The sequence below is a fragment of the Mus caroli genome, chromosome 19 (assembly GCF_900094665.2).
Source record: "Mus caroli chromosome 19, CAROLI_EIJ_v1.1, whole genome shotgun sequence".
In the NCBI taxonomy this organism is placed as follows: Eukaryota; Metazoa; Chordata; class Mammalia; order Rodentia; family Muridae; genus Mus; species Mus caroli.
Window position 1 is genome coordinate 18,140,674 of NC_034588.1, and position 14,111 is coordinate 18,154,784.

The window sequence follows — 14,111 nt, forward strand, 5'->3', positions numbered from 1 at the left end:
AAATACATAAAGAACTCAAAAAACTTTTAAGAAAAAAAATAACTCAATGTAAATGGGGTACAGATCCAAAAAGAACTCTAAAAAAAAAAAAAAAAAAAAGAAAACTCAAAAGACTGAGAAACAAAGAATTGTTCAACATCCTTACCCATTAGGGAAATGCAAATCAAAACCACTTTAAGATTTCATCTTGCACTCATCAAAATGGCAAAGATCAATAAAATAAATGACAGCTCATGCTGGCAAAGATGTAGAGTAAGGAAAACATTCATCCATTCCTGGGGAGAGTAAAGAACTGGTAGAGCCACTGTCAAAATCAGTGTGGTGGCACCTCAAGAAAATGGAAATCAGTCTACCTCAATCTTCAGGTAAACAACTCATGGACATATACCCAAAGTGCACTGCATTCTACCACAGAGACACTCACGCAACCGTCCTCGTCGCTGCTCTGCTCATAATGTCCAGCAATGGGGAAGAACCTGGGTGTCCGTCACAGAAGAATGAATAAAGAAAAATGGAGTCCATTTTCACAGCATAGTATTACTCAGCCATACTTTTGTTGTTTTGGTTTGGATTTTAATGAAATCAAGAGATTTGTAGATAATTGGATGGAATTAGAGAAAAATCATCCTGAGTGAATTATCTCAGACCTAGAGAGGCAAATCCATTATGTACTTGCTTCTATATGGAAATTGGCTGCTTAACGAAGATGCAATCCATAAGTTAGGTCTGGTATAGAGTAAGGTAGTTGGGGGAATAGATAGATCTTATTAGGAAAGGGAAATAGATCGATAGTTGTGAATGGATGGAGAGGCTGGAATGGAAGGATCAAGTGGGGAAGGAGAGGGAAGAGAGGGTTGGGAGAATACAAGGAAATTAATATTAAGGGCCATTTGAGGGGTGGTATGGAGACTACTATAATAGAAGCTTCCTAAAATATATACATAAATGAAGGTCATCTAAACAAAATTGCCAAGTAATAGGAGTGACAGAGCCACAGCTAGCCACCTCTTGTCACCAAATGAAGCTTCCAGTAGTGGGACTGGGTTATATCTGATTGAGTTGTTGTTCAAAGGGGTCTCATGGGAATGCCTGAACAACTCAGGCTATTGCCAAGCCTCTAGGTCACTCTCCAGAAACTGACAGAAAGGACCAATTGCTGAACACAATACCTTCACAACTCATGGAACATTGAGACATTGAGCTGGTGCCTCCATAGAGCCTTTTACTGCTACACGAGAGTGTCTTTGGTACGGGAAGGTACTCTGCACACTACCAAAATAGAAATGTAAACACCAAGCCAGCCACAAACCCTGTGATCTACAACGGTAATCTGCATACCTCATACCTTGTGGCACAAGTCTTGTGAGAGTAACCAATCTATATCTAATTGGACTTGAGACCTATTCCAGGAGATAGAACCTATATCCAACACTGCTTATGTAGCCTAGACACAGACTAGATAGTCAAGGACCTAGAGTAAAATCAGCACTACAATTCTAAAAAAAAGTAGCAATAAGATGACTCCTAATGACATTCTGCTAAGGCTGCTATACTCAGATCAGTGCATTGCTCAGCCACCGTCAGAGAAGCTTCCCCCTGTAGCAAATGAAATGAAATACAGAGAGCAATAGTCAGACATGGTGAAGGAAGTGAGCACTTGGCTCTAAAATGGGATGTCTCCATCAAATCCCTCCCTTCATGGGGCTCAAAACCCTGTGGAAGAAGAGATGGAAAGAGTTTAAAAACCTGAGGAGATGGAGGGCACCAAGAAAACAAGACCATCTAAACCAACACGATCAAAGCTCACTGAGACCGAGGCAGCATGCACAGGGCCTGCCGGGGTCTGCACCAGGTCATTAATGCATAGATTATGACTCCTAGGTTAGTGTCACTATGAGAACCCAGAGTGGGAGAACAAATGCTTTCTCTTGTACTCTTTCCTTCTATTTGTTGGTTTTGGTTTTGGTATTTTTTTCCCCAATTCTGGTGTGTTATTTTTTTCATTTTATCTAATTATATTTTATTACGATTCCTTAGAAGCCTGTTTGTTTGGCTGGTTGGTTTGGTTTTGGGGGGTTTTGTTTGTTTGTTTGTTTTGTATCGCCCTGGCTGTCCTGGAACTCACTCTGTAGACCAGGCTGGCCTCAAACTCAAAAATTCACCTGCCTCTGCCTCCCAAGAGCTGGGATTAAAGGCGTGCACCACCACGCCTGGCTTGTTTTCATTTTTTGTTTGTCTGTTTGGTTGGTTGATTGGTTGGTTTGGGTTTTTGTTTTTGTTTTCCAGACAAAGTTTCTCTGTATAGCCCCCACACCCTGTCCTAGCACTTGCTCTGTAGACCAGGCTAGCCTGGATCTCAGGAATCTACCTGTCTCTGCTGAGACAGCACCATGCTGCCCAGCTGTGTTTTTGTTTTCTAATGAGAGACAGAAAGACAAGAGGGGATGTGGGAAAGAACTGGAAGAGGGAACTGTCACAAGGATAAATTATGTGAGGAAAAAACCAATTTTCAATGAAAGGGGGAATTTTTTTTTAATTGCAAGCAGCTCAAAACCGGTCATAAGAGAAGCAGACATGGTAAGATGTACCTGGAGTTCTAGCTCTTGAGACTACGGAAGAAAGAACCAAACTTGAGGTCAGCCTATTTAGTGTGACTTTCTTAAGAACAACTCAAAAAATAAAATGAATTAAAATTAAATAAAAATGTGGACAGCTGAAAGCACTTTCACTATGCAAAGTAGCAGATCTTGGGGCACTTGAGTCAGCTCTATACTGTCCTCTGTTCACCTGGTCACCAATCATGGAACTGTCCAGAGCAGCTGTGGCCATAGTTCTCTTGCCTTAAGAATGCAGGTCCAACAACAGCAGAACCACGCCCACTTCCGGGAGGAAGCGCTAATTGGTTACTTGCCATTTACAGAGATTTAGATGCACGGGTTTAAATGTCTTGTTCTTTGGGTGAAAAATGATATCTAGTCACTGGATGGTCTGAGGAGTCGGACAGGGAGACCCGTGTATCATTATAGGTCTTAGCTAAAAAAGAAACCAGCATGATAAAGTTTGAGCTCAGTGTATACACATGCAGAGAAGTCCTCATTTGTGCTATCTTTCATTTCCTTACGATGTCTGATGAAGAAAATATGTATGTTCCATATCACATGACAACTGCTCATAGTAAACACAAGCCCACAGAATGGGGCTGGGACTAAGAGCTGAGCACAGGAAATCACCTGTAGTCTGGTCTCACTTTTCTAGAAATATGGTAACTTCCTCACCCAAAAAACTAAAGGGGAAATAAGTGCATAAAAAGCCAGTGAATGGGGTTAGGGTGAGTGACACTGAACAGGGGGAAATATTAGCTTCACGACTGATAATCCCCAATGAATGAGATGCTAAGGGTAACTTACTTGGCTTTTCATTCATAACTAGTAAATCACAGATACAAAAATGGACAGATCCTAGAACCATTTGGGTCAGGGTTCCACAAAGCATAGAAATTATTTAATATGATGTCTAATTTTCATTAGTATCTAACGTATATCATACTATTTGATGTTCTATGAGCCAACCCCATGAAATAAAGACCTCACTCTTATTTGTTGATTTATGAAAAGTTAGAATTATTCCCTCCCTAAAATAAGCATTAGTCAGTACCCATATAGGAGTCATTTTGTGATGGTTCTTTTAATGTCCACAGAAGCGTTCATTCTCCCATGAGTGTTTCATAGGCAAACACTTATAATAGCACAGCATGGGCCCTTGCTAGGGGTAGCTGGCAAGAACCACATTGTGGCCTTCTTCTTACTCTGGCCTTCCTTGCCCTGAACTGATTTGACTAAACCACTTGACTTCTGAGGACACCAGTTTGAAAACTACAGACAATCCACCCTCTTGGATTTGTAAATTGTTGAAGTTCAAGATAGCCTAAGATCACAGTCTAGTCCCTTGGGATGTGTGATTGTGTTCATTTTTGTCTTTTGTGGGTTTTTTTTTTTTTTTTTTTTTCCGAGGCAGGGTTTCTCTGTATATCAGAGCCCTGGTTGTCCTGGAACTCATTTTGTAGATCAAGCTGGCCTCACACTCACAGAGATAGCCTGCCTCTGTCTCCCAAGTGCTAGGATTAAAGACATGTGTCACCATGCCCGGGCAGTCCCTTGATTTTTTAAAGGCTACATCTTAGCAACAAAATAATGTACTTGCAAGTTAGCTTTAGTCATAATGCTGTGTTACAGTCAAAGGTTTTGTTTCTGGCGAGTAGTAAGTACACCAGCTATTTTCTGCCCAGGTGTGTTATTTCACCCTTATTAGTTACAGCCAGGTGAGTGTGGCTGCCTTTGCAAGCAAGAAGATCTAGCCATCCAACCTCTGCGAATATCTGTGAGTAACTAAAATATGCAATATACTTATTACTCACAATAGAAAAAAAGTTTTATAGATAAGGAATATAAATTACCCTTGGCTTTCGGATCAATGAGAAATACAGCACCACTTTCCCCTCGCCCTGTGCTCACTCCTCAGAGTGATGGACTTAATACGTTCTGCTTCTCAGAGCTCAGCAGTGTCTCTAGATCCTGCTTTCTTATTGGTGATTTTTTAGAATAAAAAAGAAAACACTTCCATCTTGGGCCATCTACGCAAAGATTTATGCATATCTGGTTAAAGACTATACACGTTCTAAACATTCCCACAGCTTCCTACCTACATAGTAACTGCTTACCCAGTTCTCCTCCTCACCCACTTTTGCAGCACTGGCAATTGAACCAAGAGCCTCCTACATGCATAGCCAGGGATGTCACTCTGCTACTGAGTGACATCCCTGGCTCCATCACTGTCTTTTGACTGGGAGTCCTGAAGATGCTTCTATTCCTAGTGGTAAATGTTTTTTAAAAGTTTATCTCTGAAAACATATATACAAGTAACAGTATATAAGCTGAAAAGCTTTATTTACACACACACACACACACAAACATGACAACATTGAAAAATGAGGCCATGAATTGAAAGGTAGGCTATACTGAAGAGTTTGGAGGGGAGGGAGAATGATGTAATTATATTACAATCTCAAAAAGCATTAAGGATTTGAGAATGATTATTGAAAGTTCAAATACATTGTCCCTACCTGCAATCAGTTTTAGAAATATTATATATTTTTAGAGTCCAGAGCACAAAGGGAAGTCTTGGTGTCCCACACAAACCTAAACCTGTGACAAAATACCTGTTCCAATAATGGTGAGCCTATGGTCTTGGTTGATCAGACTTAGCACCAACAGTCGTTGAGGCTGCTTCTATGAATAAAACATAGTCTTGAAAACATTTCCCAAATAGATTTTTCTGTGTCTTAATTAGAGTTACCACTGCTGTGATGAAACACCATGGCCAAAAGCAACTTGGGGAAGAAAGTATTTATTTGGCTTACATGTCCACATCACTATTCATCATTGAAAAAAGTCAGGACAGGAACACAGACAGGGCAGGAACCTGGAGATGGGAGTGGATGTAGAGACCACGGAAGAACACTTCTTACTGGCGTGCTTTCCACGGTTAGATCAGCTTGCTTTCTTATAAAACCCAGGACTCACACATCAATCATTAATTAAGAAAATGCCCTACAGCCTTGCCTGAAGTCCGATCTTATGTAGGTATTTTCTCAATTGAGGTTCCCTCCTCTCAGATGACTCTAGCTTGTGTCAAGTTGACAGTAACTAGCCAGCACACTCTGAAAGAGATAGAGGCAGAGGAAAGGCTCTCTGGCTCCCTTGCCCTAGCAAAGCAGAGTCAGGGGAACTTCCCGGCACACATTCTATGAGGCAGTGAGCACCGGCTGACAGTGTGGTTGGAATCTATATGGGAGAAGCTAGCTCACACAGCTTCAAAGCCTGCAGAGGAAGATAAATGCAACATTAATATTAACATCTTCTGCCCACAGGAAAACTAGGGAGGCCACAACACTGGGCACCACTGGTACATAGAGCCATGGACTCTGAGTCAAGTTGCCCAGCCTTGAAGAATCATCTTGAGATAATGAGCTATGCCCACAAGTGAACAACCACAGTTTATCTCTTCTACGCTGTGGCTGACTTTGACTAGGCTGCTCTGAATCACTGTCTTGGTACCCAGCTGATTCCCCAGCTGGTCTCTTAGGAGGCAGAGGATCTGAATGCCTGCAAGGGCCAACCAAGCAGAAAACAACAAACAAACAAGCAAAAAAAAAAAAAAAAAAAAAAAAAAAAAAAAAAAAAGAGCAGTGCAGAATCTGGTTCAAACTGAGAGTGAATAACTTATACAGGACAGCTCTTGCCTAACTCCAGCTGTTTCAAGTAGGAATGTGGTGTGCCACTTGTCTATAAGAAGCTGAACATAACACATTTTTTTTTAAAACATAAAATCTCCTGCATTTAAAAGGTATACATACGTAAAAGAAAATGATTATTTTAAAAAGTGGCTAATTTTGTTAGTGTACATTTTGCTGTGATTCAATGTTAATAATTTGGAGGCTGGAGAGATGGCTCAGCAGTTAAGAGCACTGACTCCTCTTCCAGAGGTCCTGAGTTCAATTCCCAGCAACCACATGGTGGCTCACAACCATCAATAATGGGGTCCAATACCTTCTTCTGGTGTTTTTGAAGACAGCTACAGTGTACTCATATACATAAAAGAAATACTTTTAAAAAATATTAAGGAAAAAATGATACCACAGTAGCCAAACAAAAACTACCTAATTCTGTATGCACTCTGAGCTCTCATTCTCAACTCATGTCTTGGTGCTGTGGCTAAGTTTGCCCTTCTTTTCATTCTGATTCCTATTTCTCTGTGTTCAGAAAGCCACTAATTTCTACAGTCCAGCCTAAGCTGGCATACTCTGAAATGCACAAGACTATAGCCAAAGCATATTAAAAGCATTCTGGAGACCTGGGAGTGGTCTGCCTCAGACTCTGCCAAACTGTCAAGATATCCTCTATTTTCTTCTGCTAACACTTTAAAATATGGTAATTAATCCATATACCCCCAGTGTGTCACCATCCCCTGGGGGCTCCCTATAGCTCGGTTTCCTGCTACCCAACCTTGTCAGGTTCCAGCTCTTCCCTGTGTTCTATCATACTGCAGGGCATGGGGCAAGGAGTCTGTTCCCAGTGGGGCTTTCAAGACTTGTGCTTTGGTTGACACTGTGCCAAGTGCTTCCCATGGCACATCGTCTATAATTTCATGGGAGATAGTGGGGAAGAACAACTACGCTTGTCCTCCAATTTTGTTCAGCCAATAAACTGAAGACAAGAAATTCAAACTCAAATTTGAAACCCATATCTATTCAACTGTCCTATTGTCCTACATGGGAAATGCAAGTAAAGGAGCTATGTGTGCGTGAGTGTGTGAGTGTGTGTGTGTGTGTGTATGTGTGCATGTATGCCTACATGTATATATGCATGCATACCTGTATATGCATGTGTATGTGTGTGCATGTATGTGAGTGTTTATGTGTGTTTGAGTGTGTGTGTGTGTATGTGAGTAAAATTGTTCTTCTATAGCTCCAGGCTGCTCCTTGACATTCTTCCTCCATTTTATTCTTTGGAACTTCATGGCATTACTACTTTCTAATATTTGAACATCTCTATATATTTGCATGTGTGTATCCCAGGTTGGAAGATTTTATGAGCTATTTATATCTCAAAATATATTTTAGGAGCCAGAAAAGGCTTCTAATTTGCCAAATAAAAATACTTCAAAACCTATGTCAGTGTATTACCATCGCATTAACTGAAAAGTATTTTGACAAGTGCATGGGCTATATGCACAGATATACACAGATACTGTATGTGCACACACACACACACACTCAGAGGTGGGGGGGGAGCGTAGAAAAGAGTGGTGCTTACCACTGGAAACAGTATTGTTTGGAGCCCAGAAAACCTTAATTCACAAGGTAAAACCTGACACAAACTCTGTAAAGGACATCCAGATCCAAAAACAAAAGGTAAGGTCTTCTTCTTCCTTTTCTTTCTTTTTTTTCCTTCCTTCCTTTCTTCCTTCCTTCCTTCCTTCCTTCCTTCCTTCCTTCCTTCCTTCCTTCCTCCCTTCCTCCCTCCCTTCCCTCCTTCCTTCCTTTCTTCTTTCTTTCTTTCTTTTAAATGAAATAACTGGATTCCTGGGGAGCTAAATTGTAAAATAATTTCCTGAAATAACACACCGGCTCTAGAAGAATCAGGTCTAGAGGAGCAGAATCCGGATTGCTCCTTCAGTTCCTTTAATCAGGACCAGCTACAACTAGGTGTTCCTACCATTTGACAGCATCATTCTGGAAATGGGCTGGAAGGAAGATGGTTTTAGAAACACACCACCATATATAAAACAGTCTAATGGAAAAATACAGCATCTGTAGCAAGATTGAGAGAGGAAGACATAGGCATCAATCCAGACATGTTCCTTTGCACACCACCTGTCACTCCCAAAATCACAACAAGGAAACAATGTTACCATACCCTACACATGTGCACTCATACAAGCAACCCCTGCTCCCAAAGAGAGATGCTTGTTTCTCTTTGCATCCAAGAAGTTTCGAAAGCCGTGTGCTGGGTGTGTTTGCACCCACCTCAGCAGTCATGAAACTGAAATTGGGTCTCTGCGACGTGATCAAGGACCAGCTGGCAGCATAATCCTTAATCGGAATCCTGTGCACTGCTCTGCCAGTATAACAGTCTCCCTGTGCTTTCATGAGAACTACGATGGAAAAGTTCATTAGAGTCTATAAACTCCACAGAGAAACAAGAGTAAGTAACCACGCAACCCGGTAAGGTTCAAGCATACTGTTCTAAAGAGACGTAGTAAGGAAGGGAACCCCGGTTTGAGGAGCAGAGGATTCAAGGCGACCATAGAGGTTACAGGAATCCATGTGCCGATTTTGCTCAAAATTGTTTTCAGCTTGTAATTATTAATCCCAAATCCCTCTAGCTTGTGCATACATGAGACTATAACATCATGTATAATACATAGGTAATCAGATTTCTTAGATGTCTGTTTCTGTATGTGAAAAGGAGCAACCTACTTGAGAACTTCAATTTTCTTCTCCATTTTCCAAGGTTTACATTTGACAGTAGCGATCATTTGTCTATTCTCATCGAGCAGTGCTTTTAACCGTTCTAATTCCTCTTCGTCGATTTCTTCTTCTTCTTCCCTTTAAAAGGAAATGAAACCAAAGGTTAAACTTCGTTTCTAAACCTACAAGGACGCCTGTCAGATACGCAGCCCCCCTTTGCCAACTCAGCTGCCCAAAGCCAATGAGACGTTCCCTAAGGTCTAGAATTCACATCTCAACACTTGCAATCCGGCTTGAGGATTATTATAACCTTCAACAATGCCATTTGCATTCTAATGCTCAAAATGGAACTGTTCTTTTATGTCTTCAGCCTCCGGCTGTCAGAACAAGGAAGCTGGGGAGAGGAGAGTTAGAGATCCATCAAGATACACGCGCGTCTCTCCTCTGTTCCCCTTGGCAGCTATCCTCCCCAATTCTATGTTTCCTTCCTATCCTTATTTTTCAATAAGGATAATAACTTAAAGGTGAAGATGTCTTTGAAGTGTCCTTAGAATTTTTAAATTAGCCCTGTCTCCAGAGAAAAGGGAGAAAAATTGAAACAGGGAGAAGGAAATTCTGTTTCTCAAAAGAAGCCTAATCTGTTAATTACACCCAAAAACTTCATTTGATAAAATTCAACTTGAAATACTTTTGGTGGAAGCAAATGCTTTGAAGCCCCCTTCAAAGGAATTTTTCTTCTCTCTTTTTTTTTTTTTTTCTGTGATCTTACTGTTGAAAAACTAGAAGCTAAAGAAAACAAAATCTAAACAGAAGCCACATGGCGTAGTGGAGCAATGTAATACTATACTGTAGAAATCAAACTGTTGGCAATAGGTTGTTTTAATTATTAGGCTACTGTCTCAATTTTAAATACACGCTTTCATACTTAATATTATGGTATGAGGCTGTGGCTCTGTTACCAGCCATGTGTTTGCTTTTTCAACGCTATGTTCAGACTGTGAGATTTACTAAGTGCCCTCCATCTTTTCCTGTGGCTTCCTGCCTACTTCTTTTTGCCTCCCAGGCTGACACTTCCTCCCTAGCGTCACTTTACTCCAGGAGCTAAAAGCCCCTCCCAGAGCTGGAAGTGATTCTATTCTGCCAATTCTAGCAGAATTCTCCCAATGCTAGCAGAATTCGCTTCCTCATCTCCACCATGTGGGACCAGCTTCCACTTTCAGCTCCCTCCGTTTCTCCTTCCTCTCCACTCGACATGTTCACTCTAACCCTTCCCAGGATTCCAACTCACAAGCGCTAGCTGCTTTTTACAGCTGGTGCCATCCTATTTCATATTCCTGCTTGCCTTCTCCAAAGATCTAGTTAAGTATTTTACTTACAACTGCTAACAACTCTCATACAGGATTCTCAGTATTCAACTCACTAGACCCAGACTAAAAAAGAAATTGTAAATTATTCATTTTTTTTAAAAATAAAAACACACATTTTATAGTTCACTAAGCTTATTACTGGACACAATAGGAATATGGGGGAAAGCTATTTTTAAATGATTAATTATAATGCAGGGAGACAGATTTGCAGACTTGTTGTGAATCTGGAGTTTCTAATCATGCCTTTATTACTCATACAAAATAAAATTTAGATTACTCATGTAAAATAACACCTTCTAGTGGTAGTTTGGGGGCAATACAAATGGGTAACCTTGCTTGTCAACTTGATACTTGAGAAGAAAGAACCTCAGTTGAAGAACTGCCTCCATCAGACTGGCCTGTAGGCATGTCTAGTAGGCATTTTCTTGATCCTAGCTGATGTAGCATGGCCCAGTCTACTATGGAGGATACTGACGCTTGGCAGATGGACCAGGGTATAAGAAAGAAAACTTCACCAGCCATGGGTGAAGTCAGTAAGCAGCTCTCCTCCATGGTTTGTTCTTGCTTGATTTCCTGCCTTGACTTCCCTCAGTGATAGATTGTGGTGAGAAATCCTAACTTCCTTTCCTGAGCAAGCTGGTTTTTGGTCAGTGTTTTTATCACAACAACAGAAAGAAAACTAGGACAAATATTTTGCTTAGAATAGGAAACTTGGTTCAAGAAAATTATATAGGGGCATGTACTAGGATGTAACGTGCATTATCATTCGGCTCTTTCTATTTCATCATTTGGTGTTTATTACCCTGAGTCCTATGATGCTATGTAAAAATGGCATAAAATACTATATCTCTAATCACAATTTTTGTTACTTTTATAATTTGACAATTTGAAGCAATATAGAGGTTGGGTTAATTAGTCTTAGAAAAGATAGATATGTTTTTAAATGTAAATGTTTTAAGATAATTAAACTTGTTTCCATATAGCTATAGATAGGAACACAAATCAAAACATACCTCTCTTGAAGAGAAAGAAAGCTAGCGCATGGAATGGATGAGTGGAATTATCAAGACTGGAGTCAGCTTGCAATAAAAGATCTTTAAAGCCGGGTAGTGGTGGCGCACGCCTTTAATCCCAGCACTCGGGAAGCAGAGGCAGGCGGATTTCTGAGTTCAAGGTCAGCCTGGTCTACAGAGTGAGTTCCAGGACAGCCAGGGCTATACAGAGAAACCCTGTCTCAAAACAAAACAAAACAAAAAAACAACAACAACAACAAAAATCTTTAAAATTAGTAACCTAATTATTTGATACTTCAAATCTTTACCTGAATAATTCATATGTACATTAACTAAGATAATGTACTTCATTGCTGAGTTCCACTATGAGTCATGTGTAAGACAGTCTTCAGTGAGATAAAAGAACGAGCCAATCAATGCCTGAATGATCTCAAAGGTTATAAATTTGCATGCCAAATCTCAGGGAGCATCTAAGAAAGACCTTTCTAATACTAAGCCCCTACTTCCTATGTAGGGTTAATACTCATTTTCCAGGAATGTCTACTTCTCTAGATCTCCAAACACTTTATTCCTATTTTCTCTCCAGCACATATATTCTATCTTATTCCACCATAATTTGTGTCTGTGTACCCTCTCCCTTACTACACTATGAATTTGGGGGTCTGCATAAATATTTATTGAAGAAACATTTATGTATTATTAAACTTTTCTGGATAGCATTGAGTTATCATCCTGAACCCAGTAATTGAATCAAAGCATCCTAGAGCACAGCAATGCTCCACAAGGTGACAATGACGTGGGAAGATGTACATTCTACCCTACATGACCTGAGGCTTCCATGTGTTTAAAAACTTTGCTGTTAAATGTTGATGATAGCTCCAAGAGGATCCTGATGTACTTTACAGTGTACACAAGCAACTAAAATATCACTTTCATCCGTTACATGAAAACTGCTTATCTAGAAACCACTTAAAGCATTTTTACACACTATATATATATATATATATATATATATATATATATATATCACATATGTTCTATCTTCTGAAATTCAGAAGTGCTCTATGCAAGAAAGGCTATCTTAAGCTTACCAGCATTTGTGAGGCAAAGAAACATAACATACTGAATTTTTTTTCACTACTATGAACATTTTGCTTACTCGTTTAAAAGTGGGTCAAGAAAAGCCTGTGATGTCACTAGAAATACTCTACAGTATCTAACTTGGCAATATGTCTTAACTATGACCAAGGATAGCATTACAACCTTAGAGTTACTTGCTAGAAAATTTGTGCGAGGGCAAGGGAAACTCCCCGAGGCTTTGCTAGAACATCAAAAGAAAAACATTTGCCATTAATGCACTTCAATCAATCTGTCCTTGATTGTCTAATAGTTTTTTTTTTTCAAAATGAATTTCAAGAACATATCCCATTTAAACAAAAGATTTTCAACTACATAGAAAACGGATGCTAAAATGTTAGTCAGAGCTAGCCATGGTAAATAAATGCTAACAGTATGCAACTAAAGTTGGCTGGCTATACAGAGGGTTGGGGAGTTGATGAGTGACATAAAGGTGCTTTGAATCTTCTCAAAATGGGAGTGAGATAAACTGAGGTGAGATACTCTCATAGAAGAAGATCCAGTGCATGGCCACAGGTCTGTTTCCCAGAGGCTGAGCATTTTAAATGAATGTCTTAAGGCAGAAAAATTCCAGCTCAACTTATCTTCTCATAAAGATTTTCCCCTCAGACATAAATGAGGAGAAAAAGCAAATTCGATTATGGAATTTACGGCACACGTGGTTACATGGATGATGTTCACCTGAGGAAATACCTCCAAAGAAGAACAAGCTTTGCTAAGAGGACGTATTCCTGTATAGGAATGGCACTAACGATCATAATGTTACATGGGTCTTGAAATTGGATTTCATTTTGGTTTAAAAAAAAAAAAGTTCTCACTGAAAAGAAAATGCAAATAAAAGTATCAGTTAAAATTTAAAGCAAATGTTATCATGGTAGTCAAGAGGAAAGGAAAATTTCAGGGAGGAAAAAGAATTAACAGTGGAAGTGAAATTCAAAACTGACGCTAAAACATTAAGAACCAATCTGGTTACTTGTCATCTAGACAGAAATACAGCTTTGCCTCTCTACCTGACAAATTTCCATATGGTTTCATTTAATAATGATTATTTCAGGGATAACATAACAGAGGTATCAAATACTAAAAGGTATCTTCAGAGGTGGACAAGGTAGAGGAATATTGCACCCTACTGCCCCGTGGTAGTCCACAAAGCCCTGCGACCTTCAAACCTATGGGACAGACTGCCTTGTCACTTGACTCCTTGCAAGAGGGTCTAGGTTTTCCATGATTAGCTGTGTGCAGGCACACTTTCCCTCCCTGCCATCTGTAAATTTCCAGTAATCCAAGCAATAATCTTTTAAAAATAGCATTTCAACACATGACTCTCTACAGTGTCAGAAGTAAAAATTTTGGAGCTAAAAAAATGCTGAATACTTTTAATATAAATATAAGCTGTGTGTGGTGGCTCACACCTTGAATCTTAGCACTTCTGAGGCCAGCCTCGTTTACTAGTGAGTTCCAGGCCAGCCAAAGCTTGCATATTAAGTCCCTATCTTCAAAATAAGAACAACAAACAAATTGTGTGTGTGTGTGTGTGTGTGTGTGTGTGTGTGTGTGTGTGTGTGT

The 14,111-nt window shown here is 39.9% G+C and overlaps 1 protein-coding gene across 1 annotated transcript in view; it reads right to left on the bottom strand.

Annotated features, from left to right (window-relative positions):
• Nucleotides 1-14,111, bottom strand: part of Tmc1 (transmembrane channel like 1) — a 120,598-nt gene that overhangs the window by 98,320 nt on the left and 8,167 nt on the right. Inside the window, exon 3 of the mRNA XM_021152462.1 lies at nt 9,038-9,166. Within this exon, the coding sequence (XP_021008121.1) occupies nt 9,038-9,166 (129 nt within the window). The remainder of the gene's footprint in view (nt 1-9,037; nt 9,167-14,111) is intronic.